This window comes from Heterodontus francisci, chromosome 36, assembly GCF_036365525.1.
Source record: "Heterodontus francisci isolate sHetFra1 chromosome 36, sHetFra1.hap1, whole genome shotgun sequence".
Classification (NCBI taxonomy): Eukaryota; Metazoa; Chordata; class Chondrichthyes; order Heterodontiformes; family Heterodontidae; genus Heterodontus; species Heterodontus francisci.
This window is the reverse complement of record NC_090406.1, coordinates 21,000,674-21,015,994: the sequence shown is the minus strand read 5'-3', so window position 1 is coordinate 21,015,994 and position 15,321 is coordinate 21,000,674. Positions and strand designations below refer to the sequence as shown.

Below are 15,321 nucleotides of genomic sequence, written 5' to 3'. Positions count from 1 at the left end.
TCAGATGGAAAACCTGTTGAGAAAACTTAAAACAGGTCCTAGTGTTACATGTGGCAGGACTTGAAGGAAACCTGTACATCTGGGTTTCTCATTGCAAATCCCTCTGCTCCCCACTCTCTTCCTGCCTCATGCTTGCAAGTTATGCAAACCTATTTCATTGAACCGATAATTTAAGAAAGCAGTCAAAATATCATTTTTACACACAAAATTGCCCTTAAAAAGGAGCTTACTGTAATTTAAGTATTCACATTCAGTTTTAGAAATTTACTGACATTTTGCCAACATAACGCTACAGGAACAAAGAGCACCAAAGAAAAATGTTCCTGAATCCTGAAATATGCAGAGCTGCTCTGCCAGATAAAGATTATATTTGAGATTAGGATTACTATAGAGCAGAGATAAAAATAGCCAAGTGGTTAATCTTTCTTCAAGAGCTCAATTAATCATTCATTCAGTATTTCAACAAAACAAAATTCAAACCACCTAAGAAAAATCACTGTCTTTGTGTTGTCAGACTACTTATATGAAACACAGTCTTGGATAAACTGCAATGTCCTTTAGTTAAATACAGGGAAGTCTGAAGCCATTATCTCCAGCCCCTGCATAAAGTCCATACCCTTGTCACAGATGCCCTCCCCTCCTCAGCTTTTGGGATAGATTTTAACTCCTGGGTGACAGCTGGAGGCAGGAATGGGAGTGCTGATGGCTTTCCTGCCTTGGCTGATTTTTGAAGGCCATGCTTCATTTATATTCTGCTACCCAGCTGCCTGCCTGAAATGAGACACTTGGCTGATTCAGGGAAGTCAAAATTGTGGGTACCAAAGGCAGCCTGCTACATCAAGTTACATTGGTGAGTGGGGCTGAGCTGTTGGGAGAGATCTTTCCAGGGCAGCAGAGGCCCAGACTTTGCTTGTGGGGTCTACAGGAGCACTCCTGCACCTCGGTTCCAATAAAAGAACATTTTTGATTTGCCTTAGAAGGTCTCATCTTCTTCCTGGGCAGCTTCTTACTGGATGGGTTGCCTAGTAGGGTGTTAAAATGCCACTGGGGTCCTTTGAATGTCAAGTTTAGTATATATTAATGAAGCTTCCACCTGAGGTTGGGGTGGTGGGGGTGGGGGGGCGGAGGAGGTTCACAGATGCCTTGGCTAACCAAAAAAAGGGCCCAGTTAATACAGCGGCAGGCAGGAATTGAATGGGAATGGGGCACTAAGTCTTCGCGCAGCTATTTTAACTGCATGCCTGCCCCATTAAAACCTCCCCCTCCCTCTCCCCACATGTCCCAGGTTAAACCAAACTGGTAACAACCTTGGCATTCCATTATATCCTGAGCTGAGCTTCAAAGTCTATCTCCTCCCCATCACAAAGACCATCTACTTCCACCTCTGTAACATTGCCTACCTCTGCCTCTGTCACGTCCAGATTTGACAATTCCAATCCCCTCCTGGTCAATCATTTATCCTCCTCACTCTGTCAAACTTAGGTCATCAAAAACTTTGGCCAGGATTTTACTAGCCCGTTGGAGACAGGCTGGGAGGTGGGAAGAATGGGAAAATGGTCACCAAAGGCGTTGGGAGGAATGTGTTTATGTAACCAGGTGATATTCCCGGCAGCGGAAATGACAGCAACTCAGCCTTCCACTGACCGGAGGTGGGTGGGAAATTTACATAATTAAAAGGCCAATTGACGGCCATTTTCCAGCATTCTGTTGGTGGAATTACCGCCCCTTGCCGTGTGGGTGGCTGCCTCTCAGCTGTTTCCCGGGAGGTTGGGGGTGGGGGAAGGAACCTCGGTTTTCGGAGGCTGCATGCCCTGAAGAAGGGGCCCCTGGTGGCAATGGCTGCCCCTGCGACCCCAATGCCACCATTGGAGGGGTTGCCCCTCCAATCACTGGGGCCTGCCTGCCTGGTCCTAGCACAGAAATACATTTTTCTACTTGCCTGAGAGGGTGCATCAATATGGAGGTGCCCTCTCATTATCCTTGCAGCCTCCACAGTGGCTACCTCTCTTGGGGAGCTGCCGAGGCTGCAGAGCTGTCAGCCCTCTGATTGGGCCATTAGCTCGGAGAGGCAGCTCGCCATCCTTAATTGGATGGCAGTCCTGGTGGCGGCCTCGTAATTGACTACCACTGGAAAGATTGCCAGCACTGTCTCGCTGTGCTCCCGCACGGGTTCGGGACCTTTGTTTCCTGTATTCCATGCTGTACCAAGACCTGCTTGCCAATCAACCTGTCCTCACAGGCTTATAGAACCATAGAACAATTATGGCACAGAAGGAGGTCATTCAACCCATCATGTCCGTGCCGGCCGAGAAAACTAGCCACCCAATCTAATCCCACCTTCCAGCACCTGAGTCATAGCCTTACAGGTTACAGCACTTCAGGTACATGTCCAGTGCCTTTTAAAAGAATTGAGGGTTTCTGCCTCCACCACAGTTCCTGGCAGCGAATTCCAGACACCCACCACCCTTTGGGTGAAAGTTTTTTCTCATGTCTCATCTAATCCTTCTATCAATCGCCTTAAATCGGTGTCCCCTGTTAACTGACCTCCCCGCCCAGGGAAACAGGCCCTTTCTGTCCACTCTATCTAGGGCCCTCATAATTTTGTATACCTCAATTAAGTCTTCCCTCAGCCTCCTCAGTTCCAGGGAAAACAACCCTAGCCTATCCAATCTTTCCTCATAGCTGCAACTTTCAAGCCCTGGCAACATTTTGTAAATCTCCTCTGTACTCTCTCCAGAGCAATTATGTTCTTTCTGTAATGTGGTGACCAGAACTGTAAGCAATGCACCAGCTGTGGCCTAACCAGCCTTTTATACAGCTCCAGCATCACATCCCTGCTTTTGTATTCCATACCTCGGCCAATAAAGGAAAACATTCCATATGCCTTCTTCACCGCTCTATCTACCTGTCCTGCCACCTTCAGGGACCTGTGGACATGCACTCCAAGGTGTCTCACTTCTTCTACCCCTCTCAATATCCTCCTATTTATTGTGTAGTCCCTCGCTTTATTTGCCCGCCCCAAATGCATTACCTCACACTTCTATGGATTGAATTCCATTTGCCACTTTCCCACCCACTCAACCAAACCATTGATATCATTCTGGAGTCTACAGCTATCCTCTTCATTATTAACTATACGGGCAATTTTTGTGACATCAGCAAATTTCCCAATCATGCCTCCCACATTTAAGTCCAAATCATTAATATATACCACAAACAGCAAGGTACCCAACACTGAGCCCTGTGGAACGCCACTGGAAACAGCTTTCCATTCGCAAAAACATCCGTCGAATACTACCCTTTGTTTCCTGTCCCCGAGTCAATTCTGGATCCAATCTGCCACATTCCCCTGTATCTCATGGGCTTTCATTTTACTGACCAGTCTGCCATACAGGACCTTGTCAAATGCCTTATTAAAGTCCATGTAGACTACATCTACTGCACTACCCTCATCAATCCTCCCCATTACTTCCTCAAAAAACTCAATTAAGATAATAAGACATGACCTTCCCCTCACAATTCCATGCTGATTATCCCTGATTAATCTGTGCCTTTCTAAGTGGCAGTTTATCTTGTCCCTCAGAATTGATTCTAACAATTTACCCACCACTGAAGTCAGACTGACTGGCCTATAATTATTTGGCCTATCCCTTGCACCCTTTTTAAAACAATGGTACAACATTCGCAGACCTCGATTCATCTGGTACCTCGCCTGTATCTAGTGAGGATTTGAAGCTGATCCTCAGTGCATCTGCTGGCTTCCTTTATATTGGCTCCCAGTCCCCTGATGCTTCAAGTTTTAAATTCTCACCTTTTGAGTTTAAACCCCTCCATTGCCTTACCCATCCCCTTGCTCTAGCACATGGTTGTCCAACATACGGCCCATGGGCCAGGATCCGGCCCGCCAAAAGTTTCCAACTGGCCCACGGATGTAAACTGCACTCGGCCATTCCTCCTTGCTGCATGGTTTTTGCCCTCGGCTGTTTCTTTCAGCTTCAGGGATGAGAAATTTCTTCCAACCCACGAAAGATTTCGATGACTGACAATCGGCCGCCCCTGCTGTTTTTGGTGAGTGAGCACCTGCTGGAAAATGTAGCCCCCCCCTGTTCCCCTGTCACCATGGACGGAACCATAACTTGGGACTACAACTCCCAGAGAGCACTGCATGCCTGTGTGGCAATTGGCTGTGGCCCGGCGATGAGACCCCAGAGGTTAATGAATAGAGAGGGTCACGATGGAGATGGTAGTCGACCAGCAGGCTGATTAAAGTGAAGGTGAGCCTGAGGCTTGTGGCGTAGGCCCGGGGAGACAAACACAAAGACAGACACACAGTGAGCAGGAAAGAGAGAGAGACAGGTACACAGAGATGGGGGAAAGAGAGAGACAGAGGTGGAATTCTACTTTCGTCAGATGGGAGCCAACCACTGACTGAAAAGTCGGTGGCGATCCCACCTCCACCTGGCCTGCGGATCTGGATCGCATTTTACGGTCCCCTGGCCCTTAATTGCTCTGAGGCGGGATCTCCACCTCATTGAGGCAGGAAGTCCTGCCTAATGGAGCTGCTAGCCAATCAGCAGGTCGGCAAGTCTTAGTCCCAGCAGCGCCACTAGGAGCGGTGGCCACTGCTGGGACTGCAACCCAGCTGAAGACTGAAGAGGAATGACTACCCCGAGAGAAGTTACGTTTTTGGGACCTCACCAGGGCTGATTGGTTGGGTCCCAGCTGAGGTAAGGGTGGTCGACTGGGTGGGGGGGGGGGGGCGGGCGTGTTGGGTGTTGAAGGTGAATGGGGCATCCTGGGTGGCCCTCCGTCAGGCACAGGGTGCCTGATCATGTGGGGACCCCACAAAGGCTGTCAGAAAGCCTTTTGTCAGGCTGCTTTTCTCAGGTCTGGGCCGCCCAACTGGCCAAGGGTAAAATCCCCATTGCAGCGGGCAGAAGCGGGAGCGTGTCAGGAGCCTCCATTCCATTCCCGCCCCCCACCCCACCCGCTAAAATTCCGGCCAGGCACAGAGGGGGTGGGGGGGGGAAGAGAGAGACAGACATAGAGAAGGGGAGAGAGCGATCGCGATCACTCCTGACAGATGGACATCTATCTGGAATACCCTGCATCACTAAATCAAGTGTCCGGGCAGACATTGACTACTTATGCAAGCAAAAACAATGGCAGGTATCTCACTAAATCAGTGCTCAACATAGTAAATTAATAAACTAATCTTCTCATTTAAAGCTTGTTCACAAAAATGCACATTTTTTGTTGCTTTGATTAATAGTAAAATAAATTTCTCATGCCTTTATCCTTCTGAAATTTGCTCACCAACACCCTATGGAGGACAAAATTTGTTATGTGCCCCCTCATGCAAAAAGCTTTCACATCCCTGCTCTTGTACTACAACATTTCCCTGAACTCTCCATTCCTCTGATTGCAGCCTTGTGTATTCCTGCTCTTCACTCCACCACTGGCCAGTAGGCTTTTAGTTACCTACATTCCCATTCTCAGGAATTCCCTTCCTAAAACTTACTGCAGCTCCCTGACCTCCTTTCACTCCTTAAAGTCCATCTCCTTGACCAAGCTTTTGATCACCTCCTAATGGCTTTTCGACTTGCTGCCCATTTATTCGCCCTTACGCTTCTGTGATGTACTCTGGAAACGTTTCTACATTAAAGTGCTTTACTAATGCATACTGTTGTACATCCACTGTTGATTGTACTCAGTCAGACTAATTACTGCTTTTATGATCCCATAATTATTTTCTCCTTAAACAAATCAATATACCTTTGATAACTTGTCATCATCCAGGTGATTTTTGTGAATTACATGTTGTAATGCTTCATAAATCCTATCCTGTAGCTTCTTCACTTTTCTAGCTTCTGTCAACCATGGTCGATCTAAAAGAAACAGACAAAGTGAGACATTATTCCACATCTATTTGCAAAGATAATAGAGTAGAAGTTTTAAAATCGGGCAATGGCGCAAAACAGGTGATATCGGATTGCCCCCCCCGTTATATGCAGTGCCTGACATCAGATCCATTGCAGTCAATGAAATTATAAATATTAGGCGCTGCGAATAACGGGTGGCCGATCTGATACCGCTCGTTTCATGCCACAGCCCGAGACAAATTTCAACCCCATTATCTTTCTAAACAGTTCTTTTTAAAGGATGCCTATAAAGCCTCTTACTGGTTTCCTGTACTGCAACTTGATGACCATTCATCCAAAGCCTGTATAACCTGTGCAGCTTAGTTTATATAATAAAAAATAATCACTAAGCATCATTCCGCATTAATTTATTTCTTTTTGCAGCTCACATCTTCCTACAAATGTTGAAGAAATATTCAACTTTCAGCTCAGACAGTAAACAAGGCCCCTGCCTGCCTTTGAAAAAGATTTCTTTGCACTTTTTGAAAGTGAAGGAGTTCTCTCAATGTCCTAGCCAACATTCCTCCCTCAAACAACAGCACCAGAAAAGATCAACTGGCTTTTAAAAAATCACGTACTATTTATGGAAACTTTCCTCTGTGCAAAATGGCTGCCAAGTTTGCTCGCATTACAATCATGACAGCATGCCAAAAAAAAAAAAACTGGACAAAGAGTCCCTCAAGAGAATGTGATAAGCCACTTTATAAATTGAAAGTTATAACATAAGTTAAGGCTTTGACCTTTTCAGTTTCAGTCAATACTCCCTTCATTCGGTAGGTTTGCTTATTATTGAGATGGTTGCGGGTAATGAGCAATAGCTCAACATATCTTGGGGAGGGCTAACATCCCATTTATCTATTGGCTAATAAAACCTGAAGGAACAAAGCGTTTAATTCTCATTTGTCTCTACAAATTATACAAATTTAAAAAAGCAAACTTAAATATACCCTACTTTTTTAACTTGTTTGTTATAACTTTAAATATGCTGAAATTAAGTAGTAACTACAATATATTTTATTTATTGTATAAATACAGACATGTGCTGAGTATCAGTGGTTTATGAAAAGTAAAGAAATGTGGTTTGTGATTAATTTATTGCTCCATCAATGCTGCCTAGGGCCCTGGAAATGGACTGAGGTGATAACTGTGGCCAAACTTTTCTGGTAAATGTTTATGTGGCTGTGCAAAAACTTTCAAATCAGAAAATAAGGGAAGTAGTCACTGGAATCAACCATCTCAATGGGAGAGAAAACTTGTCTAAACCTTGCAACAGTTTAATCAGGGACTTCCATTTCAATTTAAAATATTCAATCACAGACTGGACTTCTTGGCTTTACATGACTGGATATTCAAGTCTTAAGCTAGCTAATCAAAGAGAGGAAGGAAATAAAGTGATTGAATGCACAGAGGAGAACATCCATTTTTCATTACAATTAGAGCCGTAACAAATTGAATGTCCAGAAACTAGATGCTTCAAGCTGGATGTTCTAGTGATTTTGGAAAGTAGCTTGTTATTTTGGAGAAAAACAGATGGACATTCTCTTGCTTTATATTTAAAGAGGAATACTCCTCTACTTATTACAGATCTTCACATGCCTGCTACTCAATTATATTATGCAAAAAAAGGAACAGCAGCAACAGTCAAATTCAGATCAACCTTGACCAGGAAGTACTGGTAACAAGGAAACTCCTGTCTGCAATTTTATTGGTGCCGGATCAGATCAGTTAATGATGTTTATGATAAAATATTGTCTTAACTAGGGTACCTTCCCATCAAGAAGGAGGACAAGGAGGGAAAACATTACGTATGGAGGCCAGACATCCTTGGAATGAAAAGTCATTGAGTTCTGGACTGATGCCATTTCTACTGTCCAACAACTGAGAGATATTTCAACAATATGGCAAGCATTTCTCAGTCTCCTGTTTCCTTCTTACATCCCAAGATCAGGTACTCATTTTTGCACTTTGAAACAATGAAAGTGAACTCTCCTGTGATGGAACTCAAGCCGTTCAGCCCTGATTCCAGCCATCAACTGGCTGAACTATCTGAGCACATATAAAATGGCCATGAGGAGGTGCACAAAATGAGCTAAGTTAAGTCTTCGCAGCTTCCATCCCCCCAGAGCCACACACATCCCTTTCAAGAAGCACTTTGGCTCCACTGGTTAGGTGGAGATATATCAAGCAAGTAATCATGGAAAAGAACCCATTATTTGGTTCAATATTACTGAACCAACAGACAGCATCACTAGACTACACACAACGAAACACTTCAAAATCAGGAGATGGCGAACAATTATTGCATCTTCCAGCTTAATGCTTTAACATTCATATTTTTACAAACCTGGTGATAATAAGATGCCAGCTGTGAACAATGCAATCTCTTCCTCTGTCAAATGGAGGCAGCACAAGCTTTTTGCTAAGTCAAAGACAATGCTGATCAAATCATCACAACCTGAGGAAAAGAGGAAACATTAGCCCTGTAAATCCAGATGCAGGAACGTGTGGAAAAGAGATTATGGATAATGGAGATACAAATGGTCACCAACATCAAAAAACAGCTGCAAGAGTAAATTATTTCTGTAGATTCCTAAATCTGAATGTCATAAAGTAGCATTGGAGAATCTCCTGAATTACAAGACCTTTTAGGATAGATTTAGTCCTCACTCTCCACAGTGTGCTGTAGTCTCTCAAGGTTCCATGCTCACATGGGCGAGTGCTGGGAAATCATTATTACAAATCATCTTAACAGTAAGACTAAAACAGAAATTCAAATCCAACGTTTAACCTTAATTTTTTGCCTATACTAATAAGGCGGGCAGTGCACTCCTGGCCCGTAATAAGTTTGCAGTTCCTGTCCTCCATATTGGAAGCTTAGGTGCTGCCAATTTGGTGCCATCAAATTTCTAGGCTTGTTGCATTTACTTGCAACACCTCCTTATTTTTAAGTTAATCAAATCTTACCCAATGATTTGAAAATCTGCGCGCCTCCGTACTTTCCTTCAAAAAACAGCGTATTGTTCAAAGGGTTATATGCTCGGCACATTCGAACCAACAAGACCTCAAGGCAACCTAGAACAGGAAGACAGAACATTCTCTCTCCAATCTCGCAAAATTAACACCGTTTAATTTGGAATAGGAACTTCAATGTGTTGTTAGAATTTGTCCATTTTACAGCAGCATTAAAATTAACATCCCCAGCAGAATCTTTAAAATGGGAGGACAAAATTTTTTTAAAAAAGTTTCCTTCAACATAAAAAGGCAAGAGCACTTTGGGGGCAATTTTAACCGAACCAGCCCGATCAGCTGCAACGCTGGTTTGACACCTAACCTGATTTTAGTCTCCACTGATGGTAAGAGAGTATGGTGGGGAGGGGGGGGGGGGGGGTGTAAAAACAGCATTCCTCCCAATTCCAATATCCAGCAAGTTGGCTAAAATCATCCACTTTGTCTCCGTTTTCACAGAGGACGAAGAACTGAAGGGGACATGAAACATCCACTATTAGAAATATTCAAAGGCAACTGCAGCAGGAAAATAGAAAAAATTTACGAGCAAATTAAAATTAACAAGAGGACTCAGGCTTGGGGTTATCGCTAGAAGAAGGAAGGAGAAAGTTGAGAAATGTTTCCACTCAGCAGGTTTTTAAGAACAACTTTACCTCAAGTGGCTACAGAGGCAGATACCGACTATATTTAAAAACAGAATTGGATTAAGTATTTGAAAAGGAAGAGTATAAAAGAAAATAGGGAATGGGGAAAGAATTGGTTTTCAAATAGATATCTCCATTTAAGTTAGCACTGGTACAAGCACAATGGCGTGAATGGCTCTGTCTGCGCTGTAATTCTAAAATTAATACATCACTCTACAATTTTAAACAGTAAATACATCAGCTCTAAGTTCTTGATTTGCAAACAGTTCATACCTGACTTGGCCCTCACATCCACTTTAAAAGCAGGACTACCTATTTTCAAAACCAGACCAGAAATCCAGTCAGTTTTCTTTTTCTTATTTGCTTTTCATATGTGAGATTTATTTTGTAACAGTAACTATAGTTCTGAAAAGCAGCATTAAAAAGAAACAAAATCACATCTAATCTTCTTGCTGTGCCTAACATTTTTTTATAATCACTAGGATTTCTTTGTAATTCTATAATGCTATATCTTCCATTTTAAAATTGAATGTTATTATGTAGTGTTATCAGTTTTTATGACGATGCACTTAAGGACGTCCAGGTAATTTTCCAAAGACAGTGATACAGCTGCTGTTAGTATTTCCCTACAGTCTAGAACACTCTTATGGACTACATATTTAGAACATGACACTGAAATGAACGAAATATGTTATACTGGAGTGTTCACTGCTGGCTGTTTTGCAGTAGTATCCAAGAGATAACTTAAGAAAAAACATTGACAGCGAGAATGGCGATTAAAAAAAACTCTTCCTATCCATAGTACAAATTAAAACGCATAAAGAACATCTGAAAACTGTGACCAGCAGCTCGAATATTGTTATTTCAATCCAGTTTCTAATCCAGAAATCCACACCAATCTTGAAATATACAACTTTTGTAAATTTGGTAAAGATAGCTTTTACCTTTATAACACTGTCCAATTACCTTGCCCCCACATCTGTGTCCCAGTAAGTTTCGTCCACTCTTGCAACTTTGATCTACTGCACTTACCCTTCCCTCTGCTTCAACACCAGTAGTAGGACCTTCAGCCATCATGTCCCTCCACTTGAATTCTGTTCCTGAACCTGTTTGTCTTGCTAACTCTCTTCCCACCTTCATGAGTTTCCTTAAAACATTTGACGGTGTCTTCAATAACCTCCCTAATCTCTGTCTTCCTTCTTGCTTGGGGTCCCCGAGTCCCTGTAAAGAGCCTTGGGATATTTTATTAACTATAAAAGACACTCTAGGGGCTGAATTTAGTGAGCACATTGTGGGTCAAGGTTCCGTCTCTGCTCATCACATGTGCAGCTGGCCCACCGCAATCACATGATAGGCGACCAATTATCGTAATGGAGGCACGGGACCCAGCCAATTATGTGACAAGGTGGGATTTGAGGTGCCGAGTCCTGCGTCAGATGACTCCTGAACAGATGCTGGTGCCATACTTAAAGCCGTGCCAGCCCTGCTAACATTGCTGCCTTGGACTCATTTGCAGTTCTCTCTATTGAAGCCATTGCTGTAGTGATTCCTGGACCCCCAACCCCTTGGAGAAGGATGCCGCAGGATGGCAGAGGCAAGTCATAGGGTGGCCCCACAGTTTAGGCTGCAAGGGAAAGGCAGGAGGTCTTCTTTGCCAGTGATGGCAAGAAAAGGTCCTCCTGCCTGACCAAGCACAGATGGAGATCAGTGAAGAGGTCAGCAGCCATGGAACAAGGGTACAGTGATACAAAAGAGTCAACGACCTCCTTCTTTCTGCCAAGGTGACTGCTCCAAACCTCTCTCCTTTTTAGGGTTTGCATGTGGCTATGCAGGAGGAAGCGGGTCATGGGGAGGAAGGCACCACAAAGATGATAGCAAAAGGGGTCAAGCATCACCTCACCCTGACAGATGCATAGCTGCATCTCGGCCACAGATCACCTTCTTTCACAGCTCACTCCCATTAAGTCCCCTGAGAGTGGATGGGAGCGTTTGCTATTTAGGATACCCCAGTAGGGGACACGAAGCTGCCATTAGCAGAACTTTCATGTTGATCACTCTGCAAAGTATGACAATTGCCCTCTTTCCACTTGCAGGACAAGAGGGCCCATAACAACAGGAAGATATCGCGGACTGGTGGAGATATCCCAGATCGTCAGCCTCTCTCAACAACTGAGGAGGAGGCAGTAGAATTAGAGGGAACCCAGTGTGGCCGCTCAATAGTGGATGATGAGACTGAAGTCTCCGCACAAGCGAGTGAGGATTGTCTTCCATCAATATACAGTTCACTCCTGGAGACCCACATCGTATATGGCTGGCATGATGAGATCTGCACATCCGAACCCACACAGGTTTATATTCTCTCATGCAGGTTGGGGTCCGCAGGAGACTCTAGTGGAAGAGGGACATAATTCCACCTCTGAAGAGGATCAGCAGTTAGAGGAAGCATCATCCCATGACTCTCCTGCACCTGCCACCAGCGCAGAGACTTTCACCTCGGTGGGTTTCCTTTGCTGTAGAATCAGGGTCACAAGTTGGTGAGAGCACCACACACGTGCCACAGCAGCTGGCTGAGGCTGAGACAGCCAAAGCCTCTGACAGTCGGAGGACTGTGGGTGGCCAGGCCTATGCTGAGCCCTAGGCTCATGACGAGCCTCTGGTATCAACAGCACAGGGCATGCTGGAGTTGCAGAGAGGTAAGAGAGGCTCAGATTTAAGGTGATTGGTAGAAGGATTAGAGGGGACTTAAGGAAAAACGTTTTCACCCAGAGGGTGGTGGGTGTCTGGAATTCACTGCCAGGAACAGTGGTGGAGGCAGAAACCTTCAACTCATTTAAAAGGTACTTGGACATGCACCTGAAGTGCTGTAACCTGCAAGGCAATAGACCAGGTTCTGGAAGGTGGGATTAGTTATTTTCGTCTGGCGCAGACACAATGGGCTGAATGGCCTCCTTCTGTGCTGTAATTGTTCTATGGTTCTATAGTAAGGTTACATCTGGCGGTGATGCCAGAGGCAATGCACAGCCATAAGGGGATGATGGAGGAGTTCATTCATTCCACGAGTTCGATCATGTCTCAGGCATGTAAGCACATGGCTTCCTCCATTGAGAGGTTGGTGACCCTCATGGAGAGTCAGATCCCACAAATTTGCGCAGACCTGCACACCATCGCCTTGGCCATGAGCTCAATGCAGCAGTGGCAAGGCAAGAGAAGGACGAGGCCCCTGGAGTCTTCTCCAGCTCCTCGGTCCTTCTCTGGTCAGCAGGAAGGTTCCAGTAAGCCTTGAAAGAGAGGAGGAGGAGGAGAGGCTGAACGCCATAGCTGGGACTCCCTCTCAGGGTGGTCCGAGTGTTGACAGCGGCTCCTCAGCCCCTCTGCCAGTGAACCCAGCTCCAGTAGCTGCGACGCCCGAGGACAGTCCTGCACCTGTGCAGGAAACCTTAAAGCAGCCGGGGCCCTCCAGGCTTCAGGCAGCCAGAGGATGGCCGCCAAAATCATCACAGGCCAAGGGGCAGCCTGCCTCCAGCCCAGCTGCTGGAGCAGGGGTTACACTTCATTGAAGCACTCTTAAACACAAAGAAAACCACCTAGTGATACTTAGGGTTTCACGGGAGTTTGAAATTTGACATTTGTTATTTCGCATAAATTTTTTTTGTTTTCGAAATTAACATTCACTGTGGGAAATTATTATTTTATCATGCCTTAATTGTGAGCTGCTGACTTCACCCGTCCCCCCCTTAAAGGATTCCAATGTAGGCACAGCCCTCATTTGAGTTGGGTCTCCCATGGGCCATAGCGTGTGGTTCAGCTGGGCGCTAGGCACGGAAGACAAGAAAGGAGGCGACAAACTGCATATACTGAAGTGAATCTTTATTCATTTTTCTCGGAGAGGCCATCATGGTGACTGGAAGCCGCTAAGTATGAGATTGTCTCTTGCCTCCTTGGTCTGTCGCTCAAGCTGCTTGGCGTTTGGTGCAAGGGCTTCAACATTCAGTGCTGCTTGCTCATCACCCTCCTCTGCATCCTCCTCGTCGGTGGAGGAGTGTCATTCAATCATGTCCTCATCATTCAAGGCCTACCCCCTCTGCAGGGCTAGACTGTGCAGAGCACATTAAACCACCACGATAATGGAGATTCTCGCTGGGCATACCACAGTGCTCCACTGGATCAATTCAGGCACTGGAATCTATTCTTCAGCAGCCCAATTTCCTGCTCGATGGTCACTCGGTGGAGCTGTGGCAAGTGTTGTACTTCTCCTCTGCTGCAGTGAGAGAGTTCCTCACAGGCGTCATAAACCATGTCTTCAATGGGTAGCCCTTGTCCCGGAGAATCCATCCGTGAAGGCAAGCAGGAGGACTGAAAAGCTGTGGCACCTGGGACTGGCAAAGTACGTAGGCATCATGGCTGCTTCTGGGAAGCGGGCACACACCTGCAGGAATTGCTTTCAGTGGTCGCAGACCAGTTAAACATCGATGGAATGTAAGTTGTTGAATGGAATGAAAGATCCGTTGGAGCCTCAATGCCACATGCGTGCAATCTAGCATACCTTGCGCCCAGGGAAATCCAACGACGGCCCAGAATCCAATGGCCCTCTTGGCCTGACTATCAGGGTCAATCCAGTAGTGCGCACAGTTGCTGGCCCTCTTGAACAGGGCATTGGTTACCTCCTTGATGCAGTGGTGGGCTGCTACCTGGGAGACCCCTCACATGTTCCCAGTGGATCCCTGGAAAGTTAAGTGCCACAGTGCTCAAGGCCACGGGCATAGGGTGACCACCAAATCCAATCAATCGTAACTTGTCCTGCAGCATGGCGCATAAGTTGATGACGTCGCTGACAATGCCACTTGGACATTTGGAGGTAGGTGACTCAAGTCCGGGACACACTCTGGCGCAGGTGGGCCCTTATTGGCATGGCCGGCTGCTGTTGCTCATGTTGTTCAGCTTCACGGGCAGGTGCAGTTGCTTCATGGCCCCCCCCCTCCATCGGAGGCACTGCATCACACCACGGGGGTCCAAAAAGACAAGGTGTATTAGACCAATGCCACATGGCCAGTAGGCCTCCAGAACCCTGTCCTTGCAGAGACGACCCTGCCATGACAGCTGTCCCTTTGCTATTTCTCCCGGCAGACTCCCTGAAGGCCCTCAGTGCTCACCCTTGCTGACGTCTGACCCTCTCACCCGACAGTTTGGCCACCCGACACAACCAGCCAAAACAAAGCACCTCCCCCCTTGCAGACCACCTGAGACCCAGTTCCCCCCCCTTGTAGACCACCTGAGACCCAGTACCCCATGTTGCAGACCACCTGAGACCCAGTCCCCCACCTTGCAGACCACCAGAGACCCAGTCCCCCCACCCCCCCCTTGCAGACCACCTGAGATCCAGCTCACCTGGTATTGGCACCTGAGACCCAGCCAAACCACGCAGAGTGCACAGCACTATAGGCCAACAATGGCCTCCGCTCCCCCCTCTTCCACTATGCAGCGCTGGTCATGGCTGCCTACCCATCACGGCACTTAGGCCTTGCCTCAGTGGCGCCAGCTTTCAACAGCCGGAGATCTGAAGGCACATGACGGCCACCTGTCGTTTACTTTATTCCAAGCCCCCCACTGACTTGCTTACAACTACATGTTAATGTTTTATAACTACATATTCTGCCAGTTAAATTACACTCCCGTCATGTTGGGGTGGCAAGACCGCCTTGGTGTTTTCCCACCGCTGATGCTATGATGTCGGATTTCCGGGCAAACTCATC

At 46.1% G+C, this 15,321-nt stretch overlaps 1 protein-coding gene and 1 long non-coding RNA gene across 3 annotated transcripts in view; one reads left to right on the top strand and one right to left on the bottom strand.

The window, feature by feature from the left end:
• LOC137351647 (uncharacterized) overlaps nt 1-7,850 on the top strand; it is a 68,440-nt gene extending 60,590 nt beyond the window's left edge. Inside the window, exon 4 of the long non-coding RNA XR_010969545.1 lies at nt 7,683-7,850. This is a non-coding gene — a long non-coding RNA (uncharacterized lncRNA). The remainder of the gene's footprint in view (nt 1-7,682) is intronic.
• LOC137351645 (nuclear receptor ROR-beta-like) overlaps nt 1-15,321 on the bottom strand; it is a 98,089-nt gene that overhangs the window by 8,412 nt on the left and 74,356 nt on the right. For both annotated transcript variants that reach the window (XM_068016296.1, XM_068016295.1), the window contains exons 7-9: nt 8,886-8,993; nt 8,266-8,376; nt 5,776-5,888 (exon numbers count right to left, since the gene is read on the bottom strand). In XM_068016296.1, the coding sequence (XP_067872397.1) occupies nt 5,776-5,888; nt 8,266-8,376; nt 8,886-8,993 (332 nt within the window). The remainder of the gene's footprint in view (nt 1-5,775; nt 5,889-8,265; nt 8,377-8,885; nt 8,994-15,321) is intronic.